This window comes from Typopeltis vanoorti, chromosome 20 (genome assembly GCF_054136105.1).
Source record: "Typopeltis vanoorti isolate ZY-2024b chromosome 20, IOZ_Tvanoo_1.0, whole genome shotgun sequence".
Taxonomy (NCBI): Eukaryota; Metazoa; Arthropoda; class Arachnida; order Uropygi; family Thelyphonidae; genus Typopeltis; species Typopeltis vanoorti.
The window spans coordinates 47,725,551-47,750,777 of record NC_143568.1 but is presented as its reverse complement, the minus strand read 5'-3'; the positions used below and the strand labels follow the sequence as shown (position 1 = coordinate 47,750,777).

Here is a 25,227-nt window from a genome sequence, read left to right as displayed (position 1 = left end):
GTGAGTTGGTGAGGGTGGGTCATTTATTAGTCTAATTGCTCTCCTCTGTATTGAGTCAAGCATTTTGAGGGAGTTTTTTGGAGCCCCCACTCCAGATGTGAGAGCAGTATTCGAGAGTTGGGCGGATTTGTGACTTGTATAGTGTTAACAGCTGTTTAGAGGTGAAGTAGCATTTTGAGTGAAAGAGAAAACCTAGTTTTTTGGAAGCTGAGGCTGCAATGGTTGCAATGTGTTTATGCCAGGAGAGGCTTGATGTCAAGGTAATTCCAAGAAGAGAAATTTCATCTTGTCTGAGAATTTCAGTGTTATCGAAAACAATGCTGGGGGGGGAAATGGTTCTTTTTTTGTGAGAAATAAGACAGAACTGGGTTTTACTAGCATTGAAGTTGATGAGGTTATCTGAACCCAATTGGTGGATGGCTTGGAGGTCGGAATTAAGGGCAGTGGTGGTTGATGTTCTGTGGGTTGAGGTGAGTTTTGTAGAGTAGGGTTTGTCAAATGAAAGGGGGGGGGGGAATGTAATGTGCTGTCATCCGCAAAACTATGTATTGGGTTAGAGATCAACTGAAGTAGGTCATTGATATATAGAAGGAAGAGGGTCGGTGAGAGAACTGAACCTTGTGGAATCCCAGCATTAGTTGGATGGTGAGAGGATAGGGAGCCATCTACCATCGCACATAGTGTGTGTCCAGACAGGAAGCTGGCAATCCATCTGCAGAAGTCCTGAGACAGTCCAAATGATGGGAGTTTGCTTAGTAAGCCTTTGTGCCAGACTCAGTCAAAGGCTTTAGAGATATCAAGTGCAACTACTTGGGATTCTCCAAATTTTTCCATGGTATATGTCCAGAGATGGGTGATATATGAGAGCAGGTCACCTGTTGATCGGCATTGGTGGAATCCGTATTGGTGGTCGCTTAATAGCTGGGTACCTTCGAGGTAGAGTAGTAGTTGAGAATTGATGGTTTTCTCCATCACTTTTGAGTGGATTAATATTTGATTAATTTTTAATTATTTAGTTAATTATTAATATTACTTAATATTTTCTGACTTTTTGGTGGTTTGCTTATGAGAGCCTACCTAAATCATAGTCATGATTTACTTGAAAATTGGTGTTAGTTTATTACAGGAGTCCTTTCAGTAATTATTAATATTGCTTAATATTATTAATATTTTCTGATTATTTAGCATCTATATAACCTGAAATACATCCTTTTCACCATAAAGGACTTGCTATGATTGGAAATTACAAACTCTTAGTATATTATTACTGAGATGATTAAGCATGGAGAAACAATGACATATATGAATCATAATATTCTTATATATTTATTGTTTCTTAGCCACTCATACATTTTAAAGAGAGGGTTTTTAGCATATTCAAAGAATGTTGGAATGTTGTTAGCAAGTCAAAATGAAAGATTAAGTTTTATTCTCTAAACATGTTATTCATAAAATATCACAGTATTATAATATTTTAATTAATTAACATTAAAAACACTTGGTATTAATTACAGTATAATAATAATGGTAACGGAGAGTCTATAATTACAGTTTAACAGATGCTCTTATTTAAAAAAAATAAATAAATAAATACTGTGGCAATATATTTGGGGAAATATCTGTTTAAAAGATCCTTTTAAACAGCCATATAGAAAAGATATCTGAGTCAGCAGCAATTCTCATCAGAGGTAGATGAAAATAAATTTTATTTTATTTGAAAAATTTCCATAAGTAATGATTCAGCAACATTAGATCATTACTTATGGGGCTACCGTTAAACATTTAAAATAGTGTGCATGAGATAAATTCATTTTTTAAAAAAATTAAGATTTTTCCTCCTTTAGGGACAAATTCCCACACAACCACAGTGTGAACAGGATTTGTCTAAGAAGTTACATGCTCTCTTGAAAAAAGTGGAACCCCTAGAAGGAAAGCTGCAGATGGTAGTTCGAAGAATTCGCTTTCGTATGAAGAAGGAATGGGATGATTACCAATTGAAAAAATCAAAAAAGGTTATCGAAGAGGTTAGTTATTAATGTTATATGCAGTGAAGTTTTGTTAATATGATATTAGTTCACAATGAAAAGCTTCAAATCCTTTCTGTTTAAATATAAAAGTTTTATAAAGCATACAGTTTGTCAAGTACAAAATTGTATGATCAAGTTTTAATATATTTTTGCAGTATGACTGTGAACTGTGACCTATGTTTAAATCAGAGCCATTTCCTTAATTTTGAAAGCAGTATTTTATTAAGAATATGAAAATATTAATTGGAAGAAACTTTGAACAACCACTAAATCAGTGTTTTTTTCTCTAGCCTCTTCCACCTTTCTTGCAGTATAATCAGTATATTATATATGAGAACATTTGAAAAATTTAGGGAATTTGTTTAAAATCAGTCACCTTTTGTGATAAGAATCAATAAGTTTCATGGAGGGAGGAATTGGAAGTGCGTGGGAAATTATGAAAGAATGTTTGTTAGCAGCAATGGTAAGTTGTATACCACGAGTGAATAAGAGGACACAATTTGGAGTAAAGTGGATGACAAACAATATTAAACAGGAATTGCATGCGAAAAAGAGGCTGTGGAAGAGATATAAGGAGACAGGAGAAGAGAAGATGCATGAAGAGCATAAGACACAGGCCAGAAGAGTGACTAGTATGGTAAGGAAGACGAAACTGGAATATGAGAGGAGATTAGCCCTTAGATCCAAAGAAAATCCTAGGGATTTTTTAGATATGTGGCCAGTAGGAGGAGAAATGACTGTGGAAGAATGATATTGTGGGATAAAAATGGGAATAGAGTGACTGATGCAGAGGACATAGTAGAATTGTTCAATGAATACTTTATTGGAGTATTTCATCCTAGAGTTTTAATGCTAGAGTAATAGGGCAGGTTCAAGGTTTAGAGGTACAGGAGGAGAGTGTGTTTCAGATACTGAGTACTCTGGATGTCAGTAAAGCTGTGGGACTGGATGGTATTTCACCACGAGTTTTGAGAGAATGTGCTAGAGAACTGACAGTGCCTTTGACCTGGCTTTTCAATGAAAGTCTGTCTACTGGAATGGTGCCTATGGAATGGAAGGAAGGTAAGATAGTGCCATTGCATAAGGGCGGTAGCAAACTGGAAGTGTCTAATTATAGCCCAGTTTGTGTGTCATCAGTAGTTAGTAAGATCTTGGAGAAAGTAGTGAAGGACCGTATACAGCATTGGGCAGATGAGGGTAATGTTATCTCTGAGAGTCAACATGGATTTGTGAAGGAGCGCTCTTGTTTTAGCAATATGCTAGCCTTTTATGATAAAGTTACAAGAACATTAGATGAGGGAAAGGCATATACTGCAATTTTCTTAGACTTAGCGAAGGCATTTGACAGGGTGCCACATGATAAGCTGATATTTAAGTTGCAGCACATGGGTCTGGATGTCAGATTGGTCAACTGGATTCAGGATTGGCTGTCCGATAGGTATCAGAGAGTTGCGTATGGTGGGGCAGTTTCAAGGAAGCAGAGGGTTACAAGTGGGGGTACCACAGGGCTCGGTGCTGGGACCTATATTGTTTAACCTTTATATCAATAACATTGTCAGTAGATTGCAGGGGGATGTTCAGTTTGCAGATGATGCAAAGCTGGGAAGGATTATTAGTAATAGTGCAGATGCGGCAGCCCTGCAAGAGGATTTCAATAAGCTAGATAGATGGGCAAATGAATGGGAGGTGTCGGTTTAATGCAGCAAAATGTAACGTCTTGAGGTTTAGGAAACATCGAAGGGACACTGCATACTCTATGGGAAGAGTTATACTGGAGGAAGTAGGGGAGACAAGAGATATGGGATTGATGATTGATAGAAACCTGAAATTTAGGGTACATATTGCAAAGGTGGTGAAGGTAACACAAAGGATTGCTGCAATAATGAGAAGGACACTGACCTGCAGAGATAAAACAGTTATCATTCCGTTGTATAAGACCCTGATCAGACCACGCTTGGACTATTGTTCTCAGATTTGGTCCCCAGGATTTGAAGGGGATAAATTAACTGTGGAAAGAGTACAAAGGCATATAACAAAGATGGTTTCAGGACTGTACAATGATAGTTATGAGGATCGGCTGTGGGAATGTGGACTGCATAGGTTGGTGGATAGAAGAAGGAGAGGTGATATGATTGAGACTTTTAAACTGTTGAGAGGTGGTTACAGGGTTGACACTGGGGAGTTCTTTCGCTTGGTTGAACAGCGGGAAGGAGTGATGACAAGAGGCCATCCTTGGCAGTTACGAAAGGAAACACTAAGCAAGAGGGTGAGGAGTGGTTTCTTTGCATGGAGGGTGGTTGAACCATGGAATGCATTGCCTGATGGAATGGTGAGAGTGAGAATGGTCAATGAGTTCAAGGAGTGGTATGATAGACTTTGTGTTTCTTGGGGGGGGGGACCTTCCCTCGATGAGTCTTTTGACTCCATGGTGGCCTGAATAATAATAATAATAAAATAATAATAATTCAGTATTATTCCCATCATAATGGTACCCTTTATATAGTGATTATTCCATTACTGAGTAATGTTGCTAAGTATTGCCACTGATTTTAACTGAATCTCTTCTGTGTTTTATTAAAATGATTTTAAAAAAAGTTTGAAATTGCTAGATTGTGGTTGAAAGGTCGTGTATGAGTGTTACCATCTAATTTTTTGCAAAAAAACTATCAAACATACAAGGTAGAATGAGTAGACATGCATTGTAATGGAAAAAGAAACAGCTATCATTTCTGTGTTCTCTTGCAACCACCTTTAACTGTCTTTATAAAATATGTTTCAGATTTTGCTGTTGTGGCACAAATTCGTTGTGAACAGTCCCCACATGCAAGAGAATAATAAGCATGCTTTGCACTTTTGGTCTAACTTAGTGAGTTAACAGTGAATATTTTTCAATTATCTGGATTCTTCCCTACCCTCTAGTATATGTTTAAAGGGAGAAAACAAATGTCTAAAGATAATAATTGCCTGTTTCTATTTAGTAAGGTCTGTATAGCCCCCATGGAAATGGCATTTGCGTTGATAGTGCTAGCCCACCCAAAGAAAGAAGATTTTATGTTTGATTATAGTTGTTGAATAGAGGAACTTGTTCTAAGCCTTTCTTCAACCAGTTTTTTGAATTAGGTGATCTCTGACACTGAAAATCGTTCCCCCCCCCTCTCAGAAAACTCTAGTTTTTCATTCCGTAAACTCAAGAAAATCAACCATAGAACTCACACTATTTCAGACAATGGTATATAGTGTTAGAATTAGGAGCTATGGGATGGCAGCAGTTGTCTGCTATACTGTTTTCCTCCAGATGCTAATTAAAAAATTTCACTGATAGACTTAGGTGCTGTTCTGTGATTGGCTGGGGGTAGTCAAGACTGTCTGCCAACTAGCCTTCAAAAATTAGTCAGTGCTGAATGGCTGCTGAATGTTTACTCCCTTTGGGAAATAAAACATGTTAGCCAAGTTATTTTTTTGTTTAGGTATTAAATTAATTTCTGGGTTCGATTCGCATCTGTGACATGAGGAACCTTTATCAGGTCTCTTTCAATGAAAGGCAAGTTAGCTGATCTCATACAGAGGTGGGGAGGGGGGAGTTCACCCGAAAACTCAGCTTTTTCATCCCCCTGAACAGACAAAACTGGCCCTGTGGACACACACGGATTACAGTCATGAATACTGCTCTTAGGGGGATGCAGCAAGGAGTGATGAACTGGCTGCATTACAGTTCATCGTGAACCCCTCATTAGGGGAACTCTACCTGTCACCAATCCCTAAAGGGATTGATGAGACTAATCAGTCAATCATTAAATTATTTTGCTGTTTCACCTTGGTTACAAGGCATCTTCATGGGCAAAAATACACTAAGCATGCATACATGTATGCATGCAGGCACTCCAGCAGGAAGACAAACGCAGACTGAGTGTGAAAGGCAGGATCTACAGTCCTATGGTGTCTGCTATGGATGCAGGAATGGAATCTTGCTGAAGGTCTCGATGTGATCTCCCAGATTTTTGGTAAAGTAAGGAGATTTGGACAATGTTGTAGTGCCGTGGCAGATTCTAGAAATAGTCTCTTGAATTTCTATCTGCTTCTGTATAAAGAGGAGGTTTTGTTAATCTCCATATGTTTCTCCTATGGATAGATACCACCAGATCTAATGAAACCATTGATCCAGTGATCTGTATCCATGGCATAATCTACTACTCCAGAACAACTGTAATGTATATAAAGGATAGTTTGTATGTTCTTCCAGATGGATATTAGCTGCTCTTCCAGTTTATCTAAAGTAAGTTAGTTTGCAGGAGCAAGGGATACTGTAGACACCACAATTATCTATGTCAGGGTTTCCCAAACTTTCAGTACCTGTATACCCCTTTTAAAATTTCAATAATACTGGCATATCTTCTCTCAGACATACAGTTTGGGAGAAGTTATAATATTTCATTCAAGCTGTCACTTGCTGATAATGATAATTACCTGCTAATAATTCTACAAATTATTTCTTGATGTTCTCTTTGATGTTAGTGATGACTATTTCATATAAAATAGTTATCACCAACCTTTCTTGAATCTACATTCCCATAAATTAAAAAATCACTTTGTTGTATGTTGTGCTGAATGATTTCATCAGTATCATGAATTAAATCTGTTATAATTTCAATATACTTATAGATTTTCGGAGTGTGTCAAATGAACTAACAACAAAATATCAAAACAGATCTGATAATATTTTGAAATAATTACAAATCAAACAAATTGGAAATCAAGGTTTCAGTTTGGTTTCTTCATATATTGCAAAAAAAAAAAAAAAAAAAAAAAAAAAAAAAAAATCAAGATTATATGTCGCCAATTTCTAATCTTCCATCACTTGTTTCCATTTACACTTTACACCTGTCAATCAAAGTGAAACATATATTTATCTGACTTATAGTTTATTCCAGTTATAGGCTAAATTCCTCAATTCTGAAATATTCTCTCACAGGCAAATCATCAAAATGCACTCTTAAAATTCATGTTACAAGATTAGTCCTTTAATCTTCAGTTTTACCTTGAATTAAAGTTGTAGAATATTATTGCCCAAACACTTTTGGCTGGAAAGACCTGGGTTCAGGCTCATTTAGGATGTTAGAAATATTTATAAGGGCTTTCATCATAAAATGAGTTAACTAGTGTTGTATGGAATTGGTAAAAAGTTTCCTTTGGTGGAAATTCAAGTTTTCTCATTTCAAAAGGAAAACACATCTAGTGTATATGCATGTGTGCATGCACGCGCATACACAAATATTGTTTGCCTTATAATCTTGACTATAATCACAATTATCCTGACAGATTCATCTGGGTTGGAATGCCATAAAATTTCCTTACACTTTTAGAGGTTTAGAAGAGAATCCTCACCAAAATCCACTAGCCTCCTTTGAGAATCTTGACTGTAGTAGAAGAAACCAATCACTTTGAGTCTATGTCACTTCAATTCTATTTTTTTTTTTTTTTTGATAAAGTTTATTATCATCTTCACATATACAGATTATTTCCAAATGTACAATGTTTAAGTTTAAGTTCAAGTATTACTATTACATTTTTGTTCATTACAAATTACTTAATTATTTTTTGCCATTTACATTTATATTTCAATCTGCAGTTCATATTAATTCCCAAATTATGTTTACAGTTTATTTTTGTTATCAGTAGGGAATGCTGAATGGATTTATTTCCCTTTTTTTTTTTGAATCAATAATAATAAAAATAATAATTTTGTATGTTTGGGTGGTATTTCTGCTTTCTTCCTCAAAGCTTTTGTAGTGCTTATCTGAGGAAGATAGCAGGTGGCAGTGGTTTAGAGGCTAGTACACATGCCCACAGACCACCACTGCTTGAGCATGGTTTAACTTTTTTGCAAGGAGGGGATTGGATTTGGATATGGCATGTTTGTGTCCTTCTAATGGTGTTTGAGTGGGATTTGTTAGAGGTTTGTGTGTGTGTGTGTGAGTGTGAGAGAGAGAGAGAGAATAATTTCCCTCTAATTTTCAGTTTTGGGGAGTTTTTTTAATATTATTAGCTTTGTTTTTTTCAGGGTTTATATATATATATATATATATATATATATATGCTGTTTTCAGTTAGTGATTTGATTGATGTTGTGTTGTATATGTGTAAGCGATATTTGCATTGCTGTGAATGGATACTATGGCTATGTCGTCTGCATATTGGAAGATTTTACTTTTTAAGGGAAGATGACTGATATCGTGTGTGTGTGTGTGTGTGTGTTAAACAGAATGGGAGATAGAAGAGCTCCTTGTGGTACTCACAGGTTACCGGTACCTCTTTGCTGTGCATTGATCCTATATCTGTGATGTGCTTTCTGTTTTTCATGTCTGCTTTGAACCACTGGAGTAGACAACCTCCAATTCCAATATGTGTTAGTTTGTTCAACAAGGTTTTGTGTGTTAGTGTGTCAAACACTTTTGTTAGGTCAATAAAAATGACTAATACTATTCTCTTTTTATCTAATGCAGCATATATTAGGTGTGTGAAATCTTCCAGGATTGTTGCTGTTCCTTTATTTTTTTGAAATCCGTATATTGTGTTTTTGGGATGATTTGGAATTTTTTAATGTATGCAGAGAGTTTGCAATACACAATGTGGCGATGGGTCTTTAATTACTTATAATGTGTTTTTTTTTTTTTTTTTTTTTCATGTTTATGTATGGGAATGATTAATGCGGTCTTTAGTGTTTCAGGTATGTGCCCTGTTTTGAAGATTTTATTTAACAATTTTAGTATAATTGGACATAGGTTAGTTGAGTGTTTTTTGATGTCTTTTGGTCTGATTCCATCTATTCCTGGTCATTTGTTAGGGTTAATTTGTTGAATTGCATGTGACAGTTCTTCTTCTTTTGTTACTGTGGGGAACCACATTGACTGGGTTACTCGTGGTCCTAGTGGAGAATGTTTTTTTGTGTGAGGAGAGAATGTTTCCTGTAGTTTTTGGACAAATTCACGAAGTGCTGATTAGCGTTGTTTGCAAACTGTTTGAAGGATTTGGGCTCATAGGCAAAGCTGTGTTTTATTGTTTCTGAGGCAGTGGTTTTGTGTGTATTGTCCAGCATTTCATTGATCAGTTTCCAGGTTTCCTTTATGTCATTATGAGCTGCTGTTAGTTTGTTTCTATAATAGTTTCTTTTTGCAATTCTAATGTGTATTGTTAAGAGATTCCGTTTTCTTTTGTATTCAGCTTGTAGAGTGGTATTGTTAGGTGACTTTTTAAGTTGTTTCCATAGATCATCTTTTCTTTGTATGTCTATTAATATGTTGTCTGTTATCTATGGATTCTGTCTTGTTTGGAAGCGTATTTTTGTTAATGCTTAGTTATATATTTTATTAAATGTAAGTTTAAGATTATTATATACAGCATCAGCAGAGTCTAAAGATGCTATCTGCATCCAGTCTGTTTTTCTGATTTCGTCATTTACTATAGTTTCATTTAGGATGCTGTTATACTGTTTTGTAGTCTCAGTGAGTTTTAAGAGTTCTGGTTCAGTATGTAACTGTAATGCAGTGACATAATGGTCTACCAGTTTGCACATTATGATGGCTGCTGTATAGCTGTTTGGAGGGGCCCGTACATTTATGTGGTCAATACAGGATGAGGTGATTGTTCGTCTATCTCTTCTCGTGTATACAGCTGTATCGATGGAGTTTTGAAAAATGCTGATAAGAGGTCTAGGTATTGTGCTGTGTTGTTATTTATGTTCCTAATGTTTATATTCATGTCACCTATTATTATCAGGTATTATGAGACTCCTTCTGTGGCAGAAAGCCATCTGTTTAATTCATCTAGAAATTTTGTGGTGCTTAAATTGGGTGGTCTGTATATTGCGTTTAATATCAAGAAGTTCTCTTGTTTGATATTTTTAACTTCAATGCATATGTTTTCTGCAAATTCTAATTTATAGTTTATTTCGATTACTTCTAATTTATGTTTGCTAAATATTATTATACTACCACTTCGTTTAGTTTGTCTGCAGTGTTTGTGTTGTTGAAAGTTTGGCATTTGATACATGGTTACCTCATTGTTTGTTGTGGAAACTTCTGTTAGTATTAAGATATCTATGTTGTCTATATCTTCCTTCAGATAAGCTTGCAGGGTCAGCCAGTATTTTTGAATGCTCCTAATGTTGATATGGAGAATAGATCTTCCTTTTTTTGGGGTAGTCACTTGTTTCCATTCTGTTATCTAATTTAGAATGTAGCATTTGTCATGTCCCTGGGTGATTACATCTGCTTGGTGGTCTGTGTTCATGTAGGTTGGTATGTTATTCCCTTCTTTATAACTCATCAGTTTTCTTTTTAAGGAATATTTTGCTGTCTCTTATTCATATAAACTGGTAATTTTTTTCTGTTTTTACTTTCCTTATATGGTAGAATAGTTTCTGATAATATGGCATTAAGTATTCGGACAAGTATATTGGGGATTAAGTATATCGTGAGTTCCATTCAGATCCTTGACTACTGGTTTTTTAATCCTACCTAGCTTTTATGAGGTTAACTTTTGTTGGGCTGTTAGTGAGTCTCACTACGATGGGGGGGGGCTTCTCTTTTCCTTTTTTGAGGTAATCGATGTATTGACTGGATGTCTTATGATTCTATCGGAGCACCAATTTTCTGGTTTAGTTGAATTATTGTGTTTTAAATGTTAATTAGCAATTTCTGGGAGACCATTTATAAGGAGATCATTTTTATACTGCTGTTAGTTTAGCAGTTCGTAATGTTGTTTTAAAGAATTTAGTTCTTGCCATAGTTCTGTTGTCTCTTTGATTATATAATTATGCTGTCTTTCTGTTAGATCTTTAATGCCATTTTTAATTTCTCTAATGGCCTGCAATATGTCTTCTACCAAACTGTTATTAAATTTAATAAATTCCTCATGTTGGTTGAATTTTTTGGTAATTTGTGTGGTATGTTTTTCAAATAGTTCTCCAACAAAATTGATTAAACAGTGTTTTAGGTTTTGTAATCCATTTCTAGTAATACATTCAAAGTGGGCTCATCTTCATTATTGTACTCCTTGTTTTTCATTTCCTCTGCTGTTGATTGTCACGTTAACTGTTTACTGTCTGTCTGTGTTGGCTGTTTCCTGCCTGTCTTTGAAGGCAACATTCCTTTGTTTTCTCTACAATGTGGGCACTTCCACTCGTCAAGCTTTGCATTCGAACATAGAAAATGCATATTTCTCTGGCAGTTCCAGCATGTTATGTAGTTTTCTTCTCCCGTTAAGTCTTCCTGGCATTTGTAGCACTTCATATTTCTGGTTTTAGTGATCCTGCATGACTGCTAAAATGGTGGCTTTCTTTGTTCTCCTTCGCGTGGTTGACCACTGTATACTTCTAACTTGGGAAAACTTATTACTTAACAGATACAATTTTTACATCAATATGTTCGGCTTGAAGAACGGAATTCAGTGATACACTTTGAGTTTTAATCCACAAGAAAAAACTCTGCTTTACAACTTAAAATATGAGAGCATCAAAATATCATGCTTGTTACTGCTTGCTGCAACAAGTATGCAACTTGCTTGCTAAAGTGCCCTCTTATTATTAGAAGAACAAATAATTTCACTATGAAATTGTATTCTCTTTTCTAAAGAAAAAAGATTTAAGTTCCCCCACTTTTTTTGTCGTATAAGTTAACTCAATTTTTTAGTTTTTTTTTTTTTTTTTTTTTGAAAAAAGTCCTTAATACTTGCATGTTTTTATATTTATTATCATTTTTTAATATTACTCCCACACATGAGGCAGCAGTAGTCAGGAGCAGAATAATCTGTTGTTCTTCGTAATCAGTTGGGGAGTTGTAGTTCTTTGGAAAAGCTTTATGGGGAAGGCTATTACTAAAAGATGCTTAACATCCCTTGACAGTTTAACTGTAAAGGGATGTTAAGCATCTTTTAGTAATAGCCTTCCCCATAAAGCTTTTAAGATGTTAGCAGATTTTGCTCCAGTAGATCTGGTAGAAATTGGAGGCATAATGGATGCTATACAATATATACATCAAAACACAAAGTAAAAGTATTATTTATTAAATATACTGCCATATATTTCAATCTGAAATTAACAGACCATCATCAGTGGCTTAAAAACCAGTTGTTATAAGGTAGAATGCAAACAGTTGATTTATTCAAAGTAGAATGAGCCGTGTGATGTTAAATTTCCAATAGCGTTATGCGTTCGTTGAAGAAAAGGTTAATCATAACATTGTAAAATAAATTGCATCTATATATATATATAACTTATAATATCTTACACAACATAGATCATCGGATAGATGTTGTTGGTTTCTTACGACCTTTATAAAATCTTTATAAAATGTCTTTATAAAATATCATTCTTGGTCTTAATAGTAAAAAAGAAAAACAACTTTATTGATGTGTTATTTGAATCAAACATTCCCATACTTTTTATAAAGATAGGCAGTCATTCCGATTCAGAGCAGTGAAGCATGGCCTCAGCACTCTCCTTAAATAGGTGTTAAAATTTTTACCGACATCTATGTAGACAGCATGTTTTAGACCAAAAAATGTTGTGGTCTGTCCGTATTCTGTGTTGAGCTAATCCAGACTTATCGGATTTTTCTATGGAAAATATATGATTGATGTTCCTGTATTTTTTTTTTTTTCTGCTGAGCCTCTAGTTTGTCTGAAGTAGGAAAGATAGCAGTCACATGGAACTTGGTATACATCTGGAAGAGACATAGGAGAACATTTATCTTTAGAGAGGGGAAATACGTTGAGAATTTATTAATAGGAATAAAAGTCACCACTAAATCATATTTCTTCAGAATTCTTGAATTCAGTTGTGAAATGCCAAAAATGTATGGGATTGGAACTTGACGTTGATTCCTTGTTGTTTGGGTTAGGTTTGTAGGAGTCAAACAGATGTTGTGTAGTCCTTTTGGAGAAGCCATTTAATTTTATATATTGTTTAATAGTTGAGAGTTCTTCCTGTAAATGATGGGGAGTGGAACAATTAGTCTTTGCTTGTCAAATTAGACACTTTATGATTACTGAACAAGAATACAAGAACACCAGTCATATATTTTCCACAAAAAATCCGATGTCATTATTAGCTCATCACAGAATACAGACAGACCACAACATTCTTTGGTCTGAAACACATCATCTACATAGATGATGGAACAAATTTGAAAGCATAGCCTATTTAAGGAGAGTACTGAGGCCATGCTTCACCACCCTAACTTGAATTAGAATGACTACTTATCCTTATCAAAAATATGGGAAAGTTTTATTCAAATAACACATCATTAAAGTTTGTTTTTTTAAAACTATTATGAGAAAAGAATGATATTTTATAAAGATATAAGATCTTGAGAAACCAACTATCTGATGATCTATTGAGTATGATATTATAAAGTTATATATATACAGGTATCCCTTGATTAATGAGATTAATTAATCCCTTGATGTTAACGCATATATCAAAATCGCATTAATCAAATATAATAATCAATGGTAAAAATTACAATTTGTCCATGATCGATTACAGTATTAATGATTAGTTTTATATGGTACTCTTTTAGGAAAGATAAAAAAATGAATGCAAAGTAAATGTTTAATAAATGCTTGTACCTACATTAGTTACTGCAATTTTTTATCAAAAAAAGTTATTAAGAGTCATTTGAACAGTTTAGTTTTTTCTTATCAGCATAAATTCTATGATAACAAGCAAAATGGCTCTTTAGACCTCGGCAAAAACAAGCATTCTTCGATTAACATCTGGATCCATATTCATTACTTGCTGCTTAAGCGATTCTAAACTGCGAAATATTCCATCCAGTTCTTTGATTGTTATCTCCTTTGGAAACTCATCTTCACATTCCATTTGTTCGTTATCTTCATATGCGCAGTGTTCAGTTTCAACAAGATAGTTGTTGCTGAAATCTTTTCAATTTGAATCCATTAATTCTTTAACATCTGCATCAACACCATCAAAACCAAGGTCTTCACCTAATTGCAACGATTTCTTCAAACCACATTGTTCACAGGATTTTGAAAACCACCTAAATCATTAGCTCATTCTGGCAAAAGGTTTTTCCAAACAGCTCTCATGCAGCTAGAAGACACTTGCTCCCACGAGTCATGAATGTTTTCAGTTGCATGTTTAATGTTAAAATTTTTCCAAAATTCTTGGTGTGTAAGCACATTTTCTCCCGTTGTTGTTTCTACCCTTTGAGAAGTCATTTTAAGAAAATAGGCTTTGAAACTTACAATGACGCCCATGTCCATGGGTTGTAGTAATGATGTTGTATTTAGTAGAAAAAAATAAATAAAACTTTCATATTCTCACACAGATCATTAAGAGAATTTGGATGAAATTCCTTTTTGAATGAAAAAATTTACGAAGAAAGTAATTTTTAAATACAGCAGAACAATTGGAGCTTGTAATACACCCACTCTTAATGCTTAATGGGAGAAATGATGTCGTCATGCTCACGACTTTTTTTCTCTCGGCCAGGAAACACTTCTCAAGGCTTGCATGTTTTTGCATGGTAAATTTGAAGGCATGTTAATTAAAACGCTTGCTGCATATATAAAGGGATTGTCACAATTAATTTCGCTGCGTTAATCAAATCCCGCGTTAAGCAAAACTGCGTTAAGCAAGGGATACATGTGTATGTATATATGTTTGCATTTTATTTTACACTGTTATGATTAACCTTTTCTTCTGTGTAAGCATAATGCTATTGGCAATTTAACATCATGCGGCTTGTTCTATTTCAGATAAATCAATTGTTTGCATTCTACCTTGTAACAACTGTTTTTTAAGCCTCTGACGATGGTCTGTTAATTTCAGGCTGAAATATATGGCAGTGTATTTAATAAATAATAGATTTTTCCCTCCTGTAAACACATAAAATTTAGAGACATAAATACACTGGCCTCAAATCCTTTGTTACTTAAGCTGTAAATCCAAAACAACCATCCAATCAAATCTTTTGAGATTATCAAAAATACTCAAGATCACCTGAATAATTTCCTGCTCTATCCAATTCACATCCTTGAAAAAGAGGGTGATTTTATGACTGAATCTTGTCAGATTACTACTCAACCAAATTCTTATCTGTCTGAAGTAACCTTCAAGTAGCTGTAACACATTTTCATCAATATGCTCATGTACAAGGGTGGTCTGAAAAGTTCTTGGCCTAACAATGAAAAAAAAAAAAAAACGAATTTATAATTTCAAAATAATTTTTATTTTTCAACATAATCTCCCTTAAGACTAATACATTTATTCCAGCGATGCTCCAGTGCCATTATCCCATCCCTGTAGTGGTTCCCAGTAAGATCTGCAAAATATCCCTCTACAGCTGCAATGACCTCTTGATTCAAAGAAAAAAGCTGACCTGCGAGGAAGAGTTTTAGTTTTGGGAAGAAATAGAAGTCAGAGGGAGCCAAATCTGGGGAACAGGATGGATGTTCCAACAATTCATAGTGCAGATCTCTTAATTTTCCCATTGCCAAAACACTTTTGTGGGCAGGTGCTTTGTCCTGATGAAAGATGATTTTTTTTTTTTCTTCTGCAAACTGAGTTTTCTCACAGATTTTTTCTTCTAGTCTGGTTAAAATATCACAATAATATTCCCTGATTATTGTTTTACCCTTTTCAAGATAATTAATAAGCAAAGCATCCCAAAACATCGATACCATGACCTTTCCAGCTGATGGAACCAACTTTGCCTTCTTTGGCTCTGAACAACTGGCTTCTTTCGACTGTTTGGATTCTGGTGTGTAAAGGTGAATCCAAGTCTCATCCATAGTAATAAATCGATGCACAAAATAAGTTTTATTCTTATTAAAACGCTCCAAGCACTGTTCAGAGATTTTCAGGCGAGTGCGTATTTGATCTGCTGTGAGCAAGCATGGCACCCATTTTGTGCAAAGCTTTTTCATTTGCAATTCTTCATGCAAAATATATCCTGCACGTTCTTTTGAAATGCCTATAGTCTCAGCAATTTCACGCACTTTGACTCGCCAGTCATCCAATACTATATCGTGCACTTGATCGATGATTTCTGGTGTTGTTACACTTTTTGGACGTCCTTCACATGGATCATCTTCAAGGCCGCATTTAAACTCGGCAGTCCATTTCTTAATTGTTAAAAATGAAGGAGAAGAGTGCCCATAAACTTTTATGAACTTCAAATGAATTTCTTTTGCCATTAAATCTTCTTTTACAAAGAATTTTATAACTGCATGATACTCAATTTTCCATTTCAGTTGATACAGACAACACTTTTGCTTCACACCGCTGTATAAAACAAACTACTTGATAGAAAGACTTGCAATTTCACATGGATGCTTATGACAGATGTACCAACTTAGAAAAAAAATCTCATGTTGATAGTGTTGCCATCTATGGTCGAGGCCGAGAACATTTCAGACCACTCTCGTATGTAACACTACCAAATGCCTTGCTAAAATCTAAATAAATCACTTAATAGACATTGTCATAGCCTGTTTTTGTTATGGGCTGTTCGTAAAAAATTCAGTAATGACAATAATTCAGTAAAGGAAGATTCTTCCCTTTACAAAGTCATTCTGTGCTTTGATTAATAGGTGATCTCTCTCAATGTTTTGCTGCTCAGTTCTTTAAAACTTTTATGTGGAGATTGATCATCAGAGTAATAATATATGAATTCTAATTTCTAGCTTGATCTGGATACCATCTCTACTCTCCAACTAACAGGTTGTCTGTGTTTGAATCTCACTGTGATATAGAGGTTTGGAAATGTCTAAATGGTAGATGATTAGCATTGCCTAGTGTGAAACAGACCATCACCCTGCTAACTGGAGGCCTGAAATGACTTAAAAAGTTCCATATTTGATTTCAAGAGTAGAGGAGCAAGATTATCCAAACCCTTATCCCATATGTTAAAAAGGCTTTGTTGTTCTTTGTTATTCATGACAGTTCTTCACAGTATAAACAATATTGAGAGAAAAAATATATAATTAATTTATTGAACGTGCTAATATTTTGCTGGTTTTCTACCCAGCATCTTCAGAGGAAATTATAACTGTGACAGACATGCTGCACTCCACTAGAATGTTGTAGATACATCCATATCTAGATTACTGTGTTTAGTCTTCTGGGTTTCTTTGGGATGAGGAAGTGGTGGAGAGGATTCAGAATTGAGCAACCAAGATGGTGAGTGGTTTGTGGAATGTTCCTTATGAGGATAGATTGAGGGTGTTTAGATTGCAGAAGTTGGTTAATAGGCAAAAAACAGGGTATATGAATGAAACCTTTAACTTAAAGGGTTTTTTAGGATTGGTGCAGGGAAAATGTTTCAGAACATAGCTAAAGGGGGCAGAACAAGAAGTCATTTCTGGAAGTTGAGTAAAGGCATGGTTAGTTGGGATGTGAGGACTAGATTTTTTGCTTGGAGAGCAGTGAATGAGTACAATGGATTGCCATTGTCAGTTGTAAGTGCTTTGTCTATTAATAGGTTCAGGGAAAAGTATGATAGATTGTGTGGATAATTTGGGTTTCCCATAACGAGTCTTTGGACTCCATGGAGGTGCCCATACAATAATAGTTAGCTCAACCTGCATTGAGCTAGCCAAAATCAACACTGGCATTACTGCTTTACGGGAAGAGCTGTCTGAAATCCTAAATCCAGAGCTGTGACCAATTCTCTATACCATCTCTGAAACAGTAGTGACTAAAGAATTTGAAAAAGTTAAGAACTGTCATTTAAGAAATGTGAAGCTCTCCAGCAGCAAAGCACTTCCTGACATCAAGTACAAGAAGGCTGCAGAGTAGTGGTGATCTCTCTTTGCAATCACTTTCAGAGGACACAGTCAATATTTGCCATTGCTCCTAAAATAGTACCAGTTTTGGAAATAATTACTATTGTGGAATGCTGTATCTGTGATCTGTCACCCCAATATTGGTTAATAATATTCCTTTAAAGGTAGCTGGAATTCTGACAAAATCCAAACCTCCCAAGAGTAACATTTCACCTAAAGAATTATTAGTACTAAAAAGTTACCATAACAAAAGAAAATTATAACCACAGTAGATAAAGAAAATACAAAAGACTTCTCTACATATCAAATTATAGATTGGTATTCTTCCAAATCTCAAAATAAGAAAAAGTGTATAACTTATTTTAAAAAAAAGTTACACCTTGTCCAAAAGAAATTACCAAAATGCTAAAACCTTATTATGTCAAACTGCTCCAGTTATATGGGATCTCCAAAATCAACAAACCTAATACCTCACTTCTCCCCTTCATCCAGTAGTTTACAGCTCAGACAGTCCCCTGGCCAAACATTTATCCAATCCCTTCCCCCTCCCACCAACAGGCAAGCAACTCTTCCTCATGTATTAAAAATTTTCTTCCCTTTAAAACAATGAAAAATCTAATCCTAACAGATTCTGACATCATGGGGTCAGCTTTGATATTATCTCTTTGTTTACCAATGTATCTTTGACAAAGACTCACCTTATTCAGTTTCACCATTTAATCTGATTATTTTTCATGGAAAGGAAAAATATACAAATAGCTAGATGAGACTGTAATTGGCTTCATCTCTGCTCTCACTAGCCAATTTCTTTATGGAACAGTTTGAAAAATTGGCCTGATGGCATAGACACATTGGATACACTTTTAGTGCATATAAACAACCACAATAAACTTTGTGATAGAAAAATAAAGTTGCAACTTTCTCCCATTTTTATATGCACTAATGATGCGACTGCCTAATGGCTCATTATCCTTTTCTATTTATTGAAAACATAAATGGAAAGTTATTGAAAACATAAACGCAATCAACATCGTGGCACCCTCAAAACAGTTGCATAGAGAGCCAAGGTATTTGTTCAAATGGCACAGTTCTTGAAACTCAGCTCAGGTGCTTTGACGACATTTTTTTAAGCCAGTGGCTACAATTCTAGATAAAATACTGCATGTACTTCTCCTCATTCCTCCTTCAACTAACATGCAAGATCACAGCAAAACCATTCTGATCTCTTCTATTCAGGGCACATCAGAACACATGGCTAAATTTTTCTGCAAATATAATCTCCATACTACTTTCAAATCACTCATTCAGCTAGCTACCTTCATCTGCTCTAAGGATCATCTTCATCCTCTCGCACATCCTCAAGTGTATGAAGGTCCTTTTGCCTGCAGCTTAGCCTACTTTGGACACACTGTTAGATTGGGATAGGTTAACATCCACCTTGAAGAACCAAAAAAAAATTAGATTCCCAGTCATCTATTATGGCAAATTGTGACTTGCAGGCCATGCTCTGGATATTCCTTCACATAGGATCAAATAGAAGGCATCTGTGTTGCACAGAAGTTGCTATAGGTCTGAGAGACTCTTTTTAAAATCAACATCAGTTATGAAGCATTTTCCCCCAAACTCAAAAAATATGGCAGCATCAATTTGCCTGAGATCTGGGAGACAGTCATTCTGAGACCAAAATAGCCCGACTTCTCCAAATTAACTTCGTTATCCAGCCCCTGGAGGGTACCATGTTAGTACATTAGTTCTTTTCAGTTAAAATTTGATTGTTCCTACAACAATCTAATTGAGTGCTGTATGCTTCTCACAGTTGCAATTTGTGCTCTAATGGTGCTAGGTAGAAAACTGGCAAAATTAGTAAGTTTACTAAATTTTTTTTTTCTTGGTATTGTTTATAACACTGTTTCTCAAACGTTTTAGGCCATGACCCACTTGGCATCTCGCTACCCCTATATCCACTGTTTACCTATAGGTCATATTTTACCACCAGAAGTGGGCCTTCGTTGTCCCCAACCTTGGTAAAAAAAAAATTCTCTCGTCACCCACCAGGAAAAATTGCGTGGCGCACACTTTTGAGAAATTCTGGTTTATAGATACATGAAGCACTGTCAAGAAAAACCTTTAACCCATCTACAGTATCAACTATAAGTTTATAACCTTTCAGCAGTGGGATTGACATAAATAAATAAATAAAGCTTTCCATTACTTGTTCTGCAATGCATATATGAATGTGGTATAATGTTCTGTTTTTTATGATAAATCCTTATAAATCAGGATAATCCTTTCAAGCGTATTCACTCAGAATCTAGTTTCTAATCACAGCAGAAATATGTTTGTGACTGGAATATGTAGCCCACAAGGTCCCAAGAAAGTATGCTTGTTCTATACTGAGGACACCTCTGATTATTTTGGTTGAATGAATATTGCGTGTCCTTCTCTTCCCCCCTACCAATCAGGGAATTTTCTTACTAGCAATATAATTAAGATCTGCATGTAGAAAATTATTCACTATTAATCACTTTAACAGTGCACTAATCATATTATCATTTCTCTAATTCATGTGTGAGATTACATTAAAAAAAAAATAACTAAAATAAAGTTTTTCTTTAAAATTCCATTGTTTGACATCATGTAAATTATTGTAATTTACATTAATTTACAAGTTATTTGAATTTTACATAAATTTGAACCCTACAAGTGATTTGCATCTTTTGTTTTAATTAATTTTTCATATTCATATTAAAATTTCCTTTATAATTGCAGGAAATGGATGATGTATGGGAAAGTGAATCAAATGAACGATCAGAAGTTGAAACTTCTTCAGAAGAAAGCAGTGAAGAAACTGATGGAGGATATGTTAAAAATAACCCACAAATTAACAAAGCAGGTATTAAAAGATCTACAGTTGATATGAACAATGATGGAAGCTCTCCAGAACTATGTGAAGTGTTAGTTAAAGGTAATCTTAGAAAGAGGATTAAGAGTAGTGAAAATGGAGAAGTTGTTTCCAAATCAAAAGTTCAAAACAGATTAGCTGCCAAAAACAGTCACCTTTTGATGTCTCAGTTTTCCTGTAACACAGCAACAGAAGCTCAGGGACAGTATTACTGGGAGACCTTAAGACAGATCATAGTGTCTACAAACAAAAAAGAAGCAGAAATTGATTCACAAACATTTCCAAATAAGTGTGCAACTCAAATTGGTGATGATATCCAAAGTACTATTGAAAATGAAGATAGTACATGCTGTTCTGATTATGTGAATAATAAATCAGCCACCAGTTTTTACAAGAACAAAGATGCATCATCTTGTGGGTTATCATCAGATTTTGTTGGTTTGCAACAACCAGTTCCTAGTACCTTTCAAGAAAAGAGAATTCAAGCAGTATTACCTTTAGAGCATCTAGGAAATGAAATTTCTAATAATGGTGACATTTCAATTCAGAACTGCCTTTCAGAGACATTGACATCGTCCTCGGTGCCTGAAGTTGCAACTGAAACTGCTGTTTTAGCAAGTCAGTCCAGTCAGGACATTCAGTCTGGAAATATAAGATTAGCAAATACCTCTCATCTTGTAGAATATGATGGGAACACTTCCCAGTCACGGAACATTAAACTTATACCAGCTATTACACAAGATGGAAGAAGAATTTTTTTGCAATACATAGTAGATTCATCACAGCAAACAGAAACCAAAGTTGATCTACAGCCACAAAACATAAATAAAAACGCTCGTCATCAAAATCAAGTTGAAAAATTTGTAACCAATACTGCTGTCACACAAACCTTGAAAAACAGTGCAACTTCTTCTCAGAATGCCCATGAGCAGAAGAATGTCCTTTTGCATGCTTCTGGTGATAGTACTTATCCTTTAATCACCAGACAAACTGTTAGCTTAGGTAGCAATCATCCTCAGATTATCAGTCCAAACCAAAGTGTTGTTACGTCTGTTTCTAACAGTGAATTGGATATCAATGTGTGCACAGCAAAAGCTTCTACTATTCCTTTATCGCAGATCCTTCAGAACAATCTTGCTCATCTTGCAGTACTTCCAACTGTCAGTAAGCAAAAGTTGGTGCTCACTTTAATACCAAAATCTATGCCAAGTCAAACAGTTACATTTGATGAACATAATTCTCATCTTAGTGCCAGTCAGATGGAAACTGGAATTTCAAGTCCTACTAACATATGTGATGCTCAAAAAACAAATGTTGTAACCAGTGAGCCACCTCCATTAAAACCTATCTCATTTAATAGAAATACTGAAGTAATTAATTCAGAGTTGTCAGGTTCAGCTAGCAGCTGTACAATGTCTGATGACTTGAGTAAGCAGTGTTTAACTTCTGTACCAGTTAAAAGTCAAGTGCCTTCTGCTGAACATCCACATAAACATAATGTTAAAATGTTGCAGCTATCAAAAACAGTCCCACTCAGTGGTAACTCTTTGTCATCAAATTGTATTTCAACAACAGCTGCTATGGCTCAAGTTTCAAATACTCAACAGACACTGAATGTCAGAAATGTTTTGCAAAAAAGTACTTCTTGTGCTGCCATGCATCCTCAGTCTCATGGTATCTCTGGTTTAATCAATATTACTAGACCAGCAAATCCTTCTTCACATCCAGTTCAAATTTTACACTCTAGCAGTTCAACTTCACAAGTAAATGCCATTATTTTGCCATCCTCAGATGCAGAAACAGTAGGTAATTCTGTAAAATTGGTAATATTTTCAGATCCTTTTAACACATCCTCAGTTACACAAAATCAGATGACGTTACCTACTATTCCCTCTCCAGCTCTTTCAAACATTTCTTCTGTAAGAGCACCACCATCATTACTACCAAAGTTGGAAAGAGTTGCATCATCCAAAGAAATGGCACATCTCTCTGTGCCCATTTTAAGAAAACAAAATGTTACTTTGCCTTTCATTAGGTTTACAAATGACACAAATGTGAATGCTCTGCATAAACAGACTCCTTCAGTTCCTTTGCAATCTTGTGTAAATAAGGAAAGCTCTGTGCGTGTGGTAAACAAGGAGGACCACTCAGTTGGAGCACCACAAGTGATGCATTATTTAAATGTAAATAATGTCCAGCCTTCCACTTGCACATTTTTTGGCAATTTACCTCATCGTACTGTTGCAGGCAGTATCTCAGTGTTAAAACCTTCTTTTAAAAATGTTGCAAGCTCTTCGTAGAATTGTTTAAATACATATATATATATATATACTATATCACCTGAAAACAAACTTGGCTAAGTCAAAGAAACTTATTAGAGATTGTTAGAAATAGAAAAGGGGAAAAAAGTAATTTATATTTTAAAACAACTTGGTGGCCTTATATGCAAATTTACATTTTTAAAATGCACAATAAGCCAGTATATGCAGTCATATTTAAGAGGTGTATTCGTGCCTATGCAAATTACAAAATAATGGCTGATTTAAAAGTATAACATTCCACTTAAAACTATTTTATTATATCCAGGTTCATTTAAATATAAGCTTTATGTGCTGTAAATTGCTATTTTATGAATCTTAGATTATTATGGTGCAGTTCAAGTCCATATATATATATATATATATGTATATATATATATATATTATTTATTTTTTTTTTTTTCCAAATTTAAGATTATACTGGAGTTTCCTTTTCATATTTTGTCATTTTTGGTATGTTTTTTATAATAATGGGCTGTTACATTTTGTTATATTAAAATAGCTTAATGTAACAAAAGTTATATGGCATGTAACCTCTTTTGTCAGTTCTTCTCACCACATTTCTCATAAGATATAAATGATTTTTTCAGTCCCTTACACCATACCTTGAAAATAGTGTAATTTTATTTAGTAAGTAGTCATATCCTCGTTGTGTATTACATTTCGATCATTTGAAATATGTAATACCAAAAATTCTCTGACTGTGTGGATTTCAGGAATACAAAATTTTCTGTTATGTTTATTGAAGAATACAAATTCATCATAGGAAATTAGACATTAGTTATGATGTTTTTGTGTGCAGTTTTTTTTACATGCCAAAACTTGTTTATTATTAAAATTTCATTGTGCTTTGAGCAAGTAACGTGGGATTAGGAACTCTGACTAGTGGGCACAACACTAAAAGCACTACTTAATCACTTAGCAACATCTAAAACTGTCATTACTATTGATCATGGTTACCAGTTCCATACTTGCCCATTTACTCAGTCTGTAAAGAAACATTAAAGATTGCTTCTTTGTAATATGTGAATCTCATATACAGTAGTGAAGTCAATGTGATTAAATATCTGTTACATTTAAATGTCATTGGAAATACATGACTGAACTGTACCATAAGTATAAATACATGAACCTATATTAATTAATGTCATACTTTCCCCAAGTATTAATGAGCATGTATGTGCTGCTATGTAATTATTTTATTATTATTTTGTATAATGGAAAACTCATACATAACTTAAAATTCAGAAAGGATGTAAATATTTAAATTATAATTATCGTTAAGTCTCTTTTTAACATTACCATTTGTGCATTGCTTATGTAAGTGCCATTTATAAATATAAGAACATGCTGAATTTGTAGATTTACGTTGTTAAAAAAAAAGAGCACAAAAAACCACCTTCCCCATGTATAAATAAGCAAATGAGTGATCATCTGTGAGAGAATTTTTTTCTACTTATATTTCTTTTAAGACTAGACTAATTTATATTTTTATATTACCTCTGCTGATTAAATTTTTTTCTCATGAAGATGTGAATACAGATATAGCCAAAATTTGGCTATAGATCATAATAAAGATTTTAATATGAATTGTATACTGTTTTATGTTGTGTGTGTGTGTGTGAGAGAGAGAGAAAGAGAAGACTGTCAAAAATGTACGTGCTATCTTGCAAATCACAACATAACTTGTATACTCTTTAACTATAAAATACTATAATATTTTGTTTAAATGTAAATAAATCTCCCCACTGTCTAGTTATTAATTATGTAACTGTTAAACTTGTTATATATATGTGCACTATTTTGCATATATATATATATATATACAGGGCCGTTGCCAGATTAGATCGCGCCCTGAGGCAAACAATTAAATATCGCCCCTGATGGATTATAAGACAAAAAGATAAGAAAATCTCCAATTGCTATTTTGTTTTTATTACAAGAGAAAAATTAATGCAAAACAATTACATAATAATATTAATTAAATGTTTGCTCTACAGGGATATCATAATAGAATTGTTTTTAAGCTCTTCTAAATTTAAATTATAAGCTATGTCTGCCTCTATCGATATAGTTGCTAGACCAACCAATCTTTCTTGGGTCATTGCTGTTTGCAAATAATTTTTAATCAGTTTAAGCTTGGGAAAACTTCTTTCCACACTTGCTAACAGGA

At 34.5% G+C, this 25,227-nt stretch overlaps 1 protein-coding gene across 1 annotated transcript in view; it reads left to right on the top strand.

The window, feature by feature from the left end:
* The window catches only part of LOC150095413 (uncharacterized), a 284,955-nt gene extending 260,311 nt beyond the window's left edge, over window positions 1-24,644 (top strand). Inside the window, exons 11-12 of the mRNA XM_090410362.1 lie at window positions 1,845-2,024; window positions 20,604-24,644. Coding sequence (XP_090266488.1) covers window positions 1,845-2,024; window positions 20,604-23,036 — 2,613 coding nt within the window. The 3' untranslated portion in view covers window positions 23,037-24,644. The remainder of the gene's footprint in view (window positions 1-1,844; window positions 2,025-20,603) is intronic.
* The last annotated feature ends 583 nt before the right edge of the window (window positions 24,645-25,227 follow it).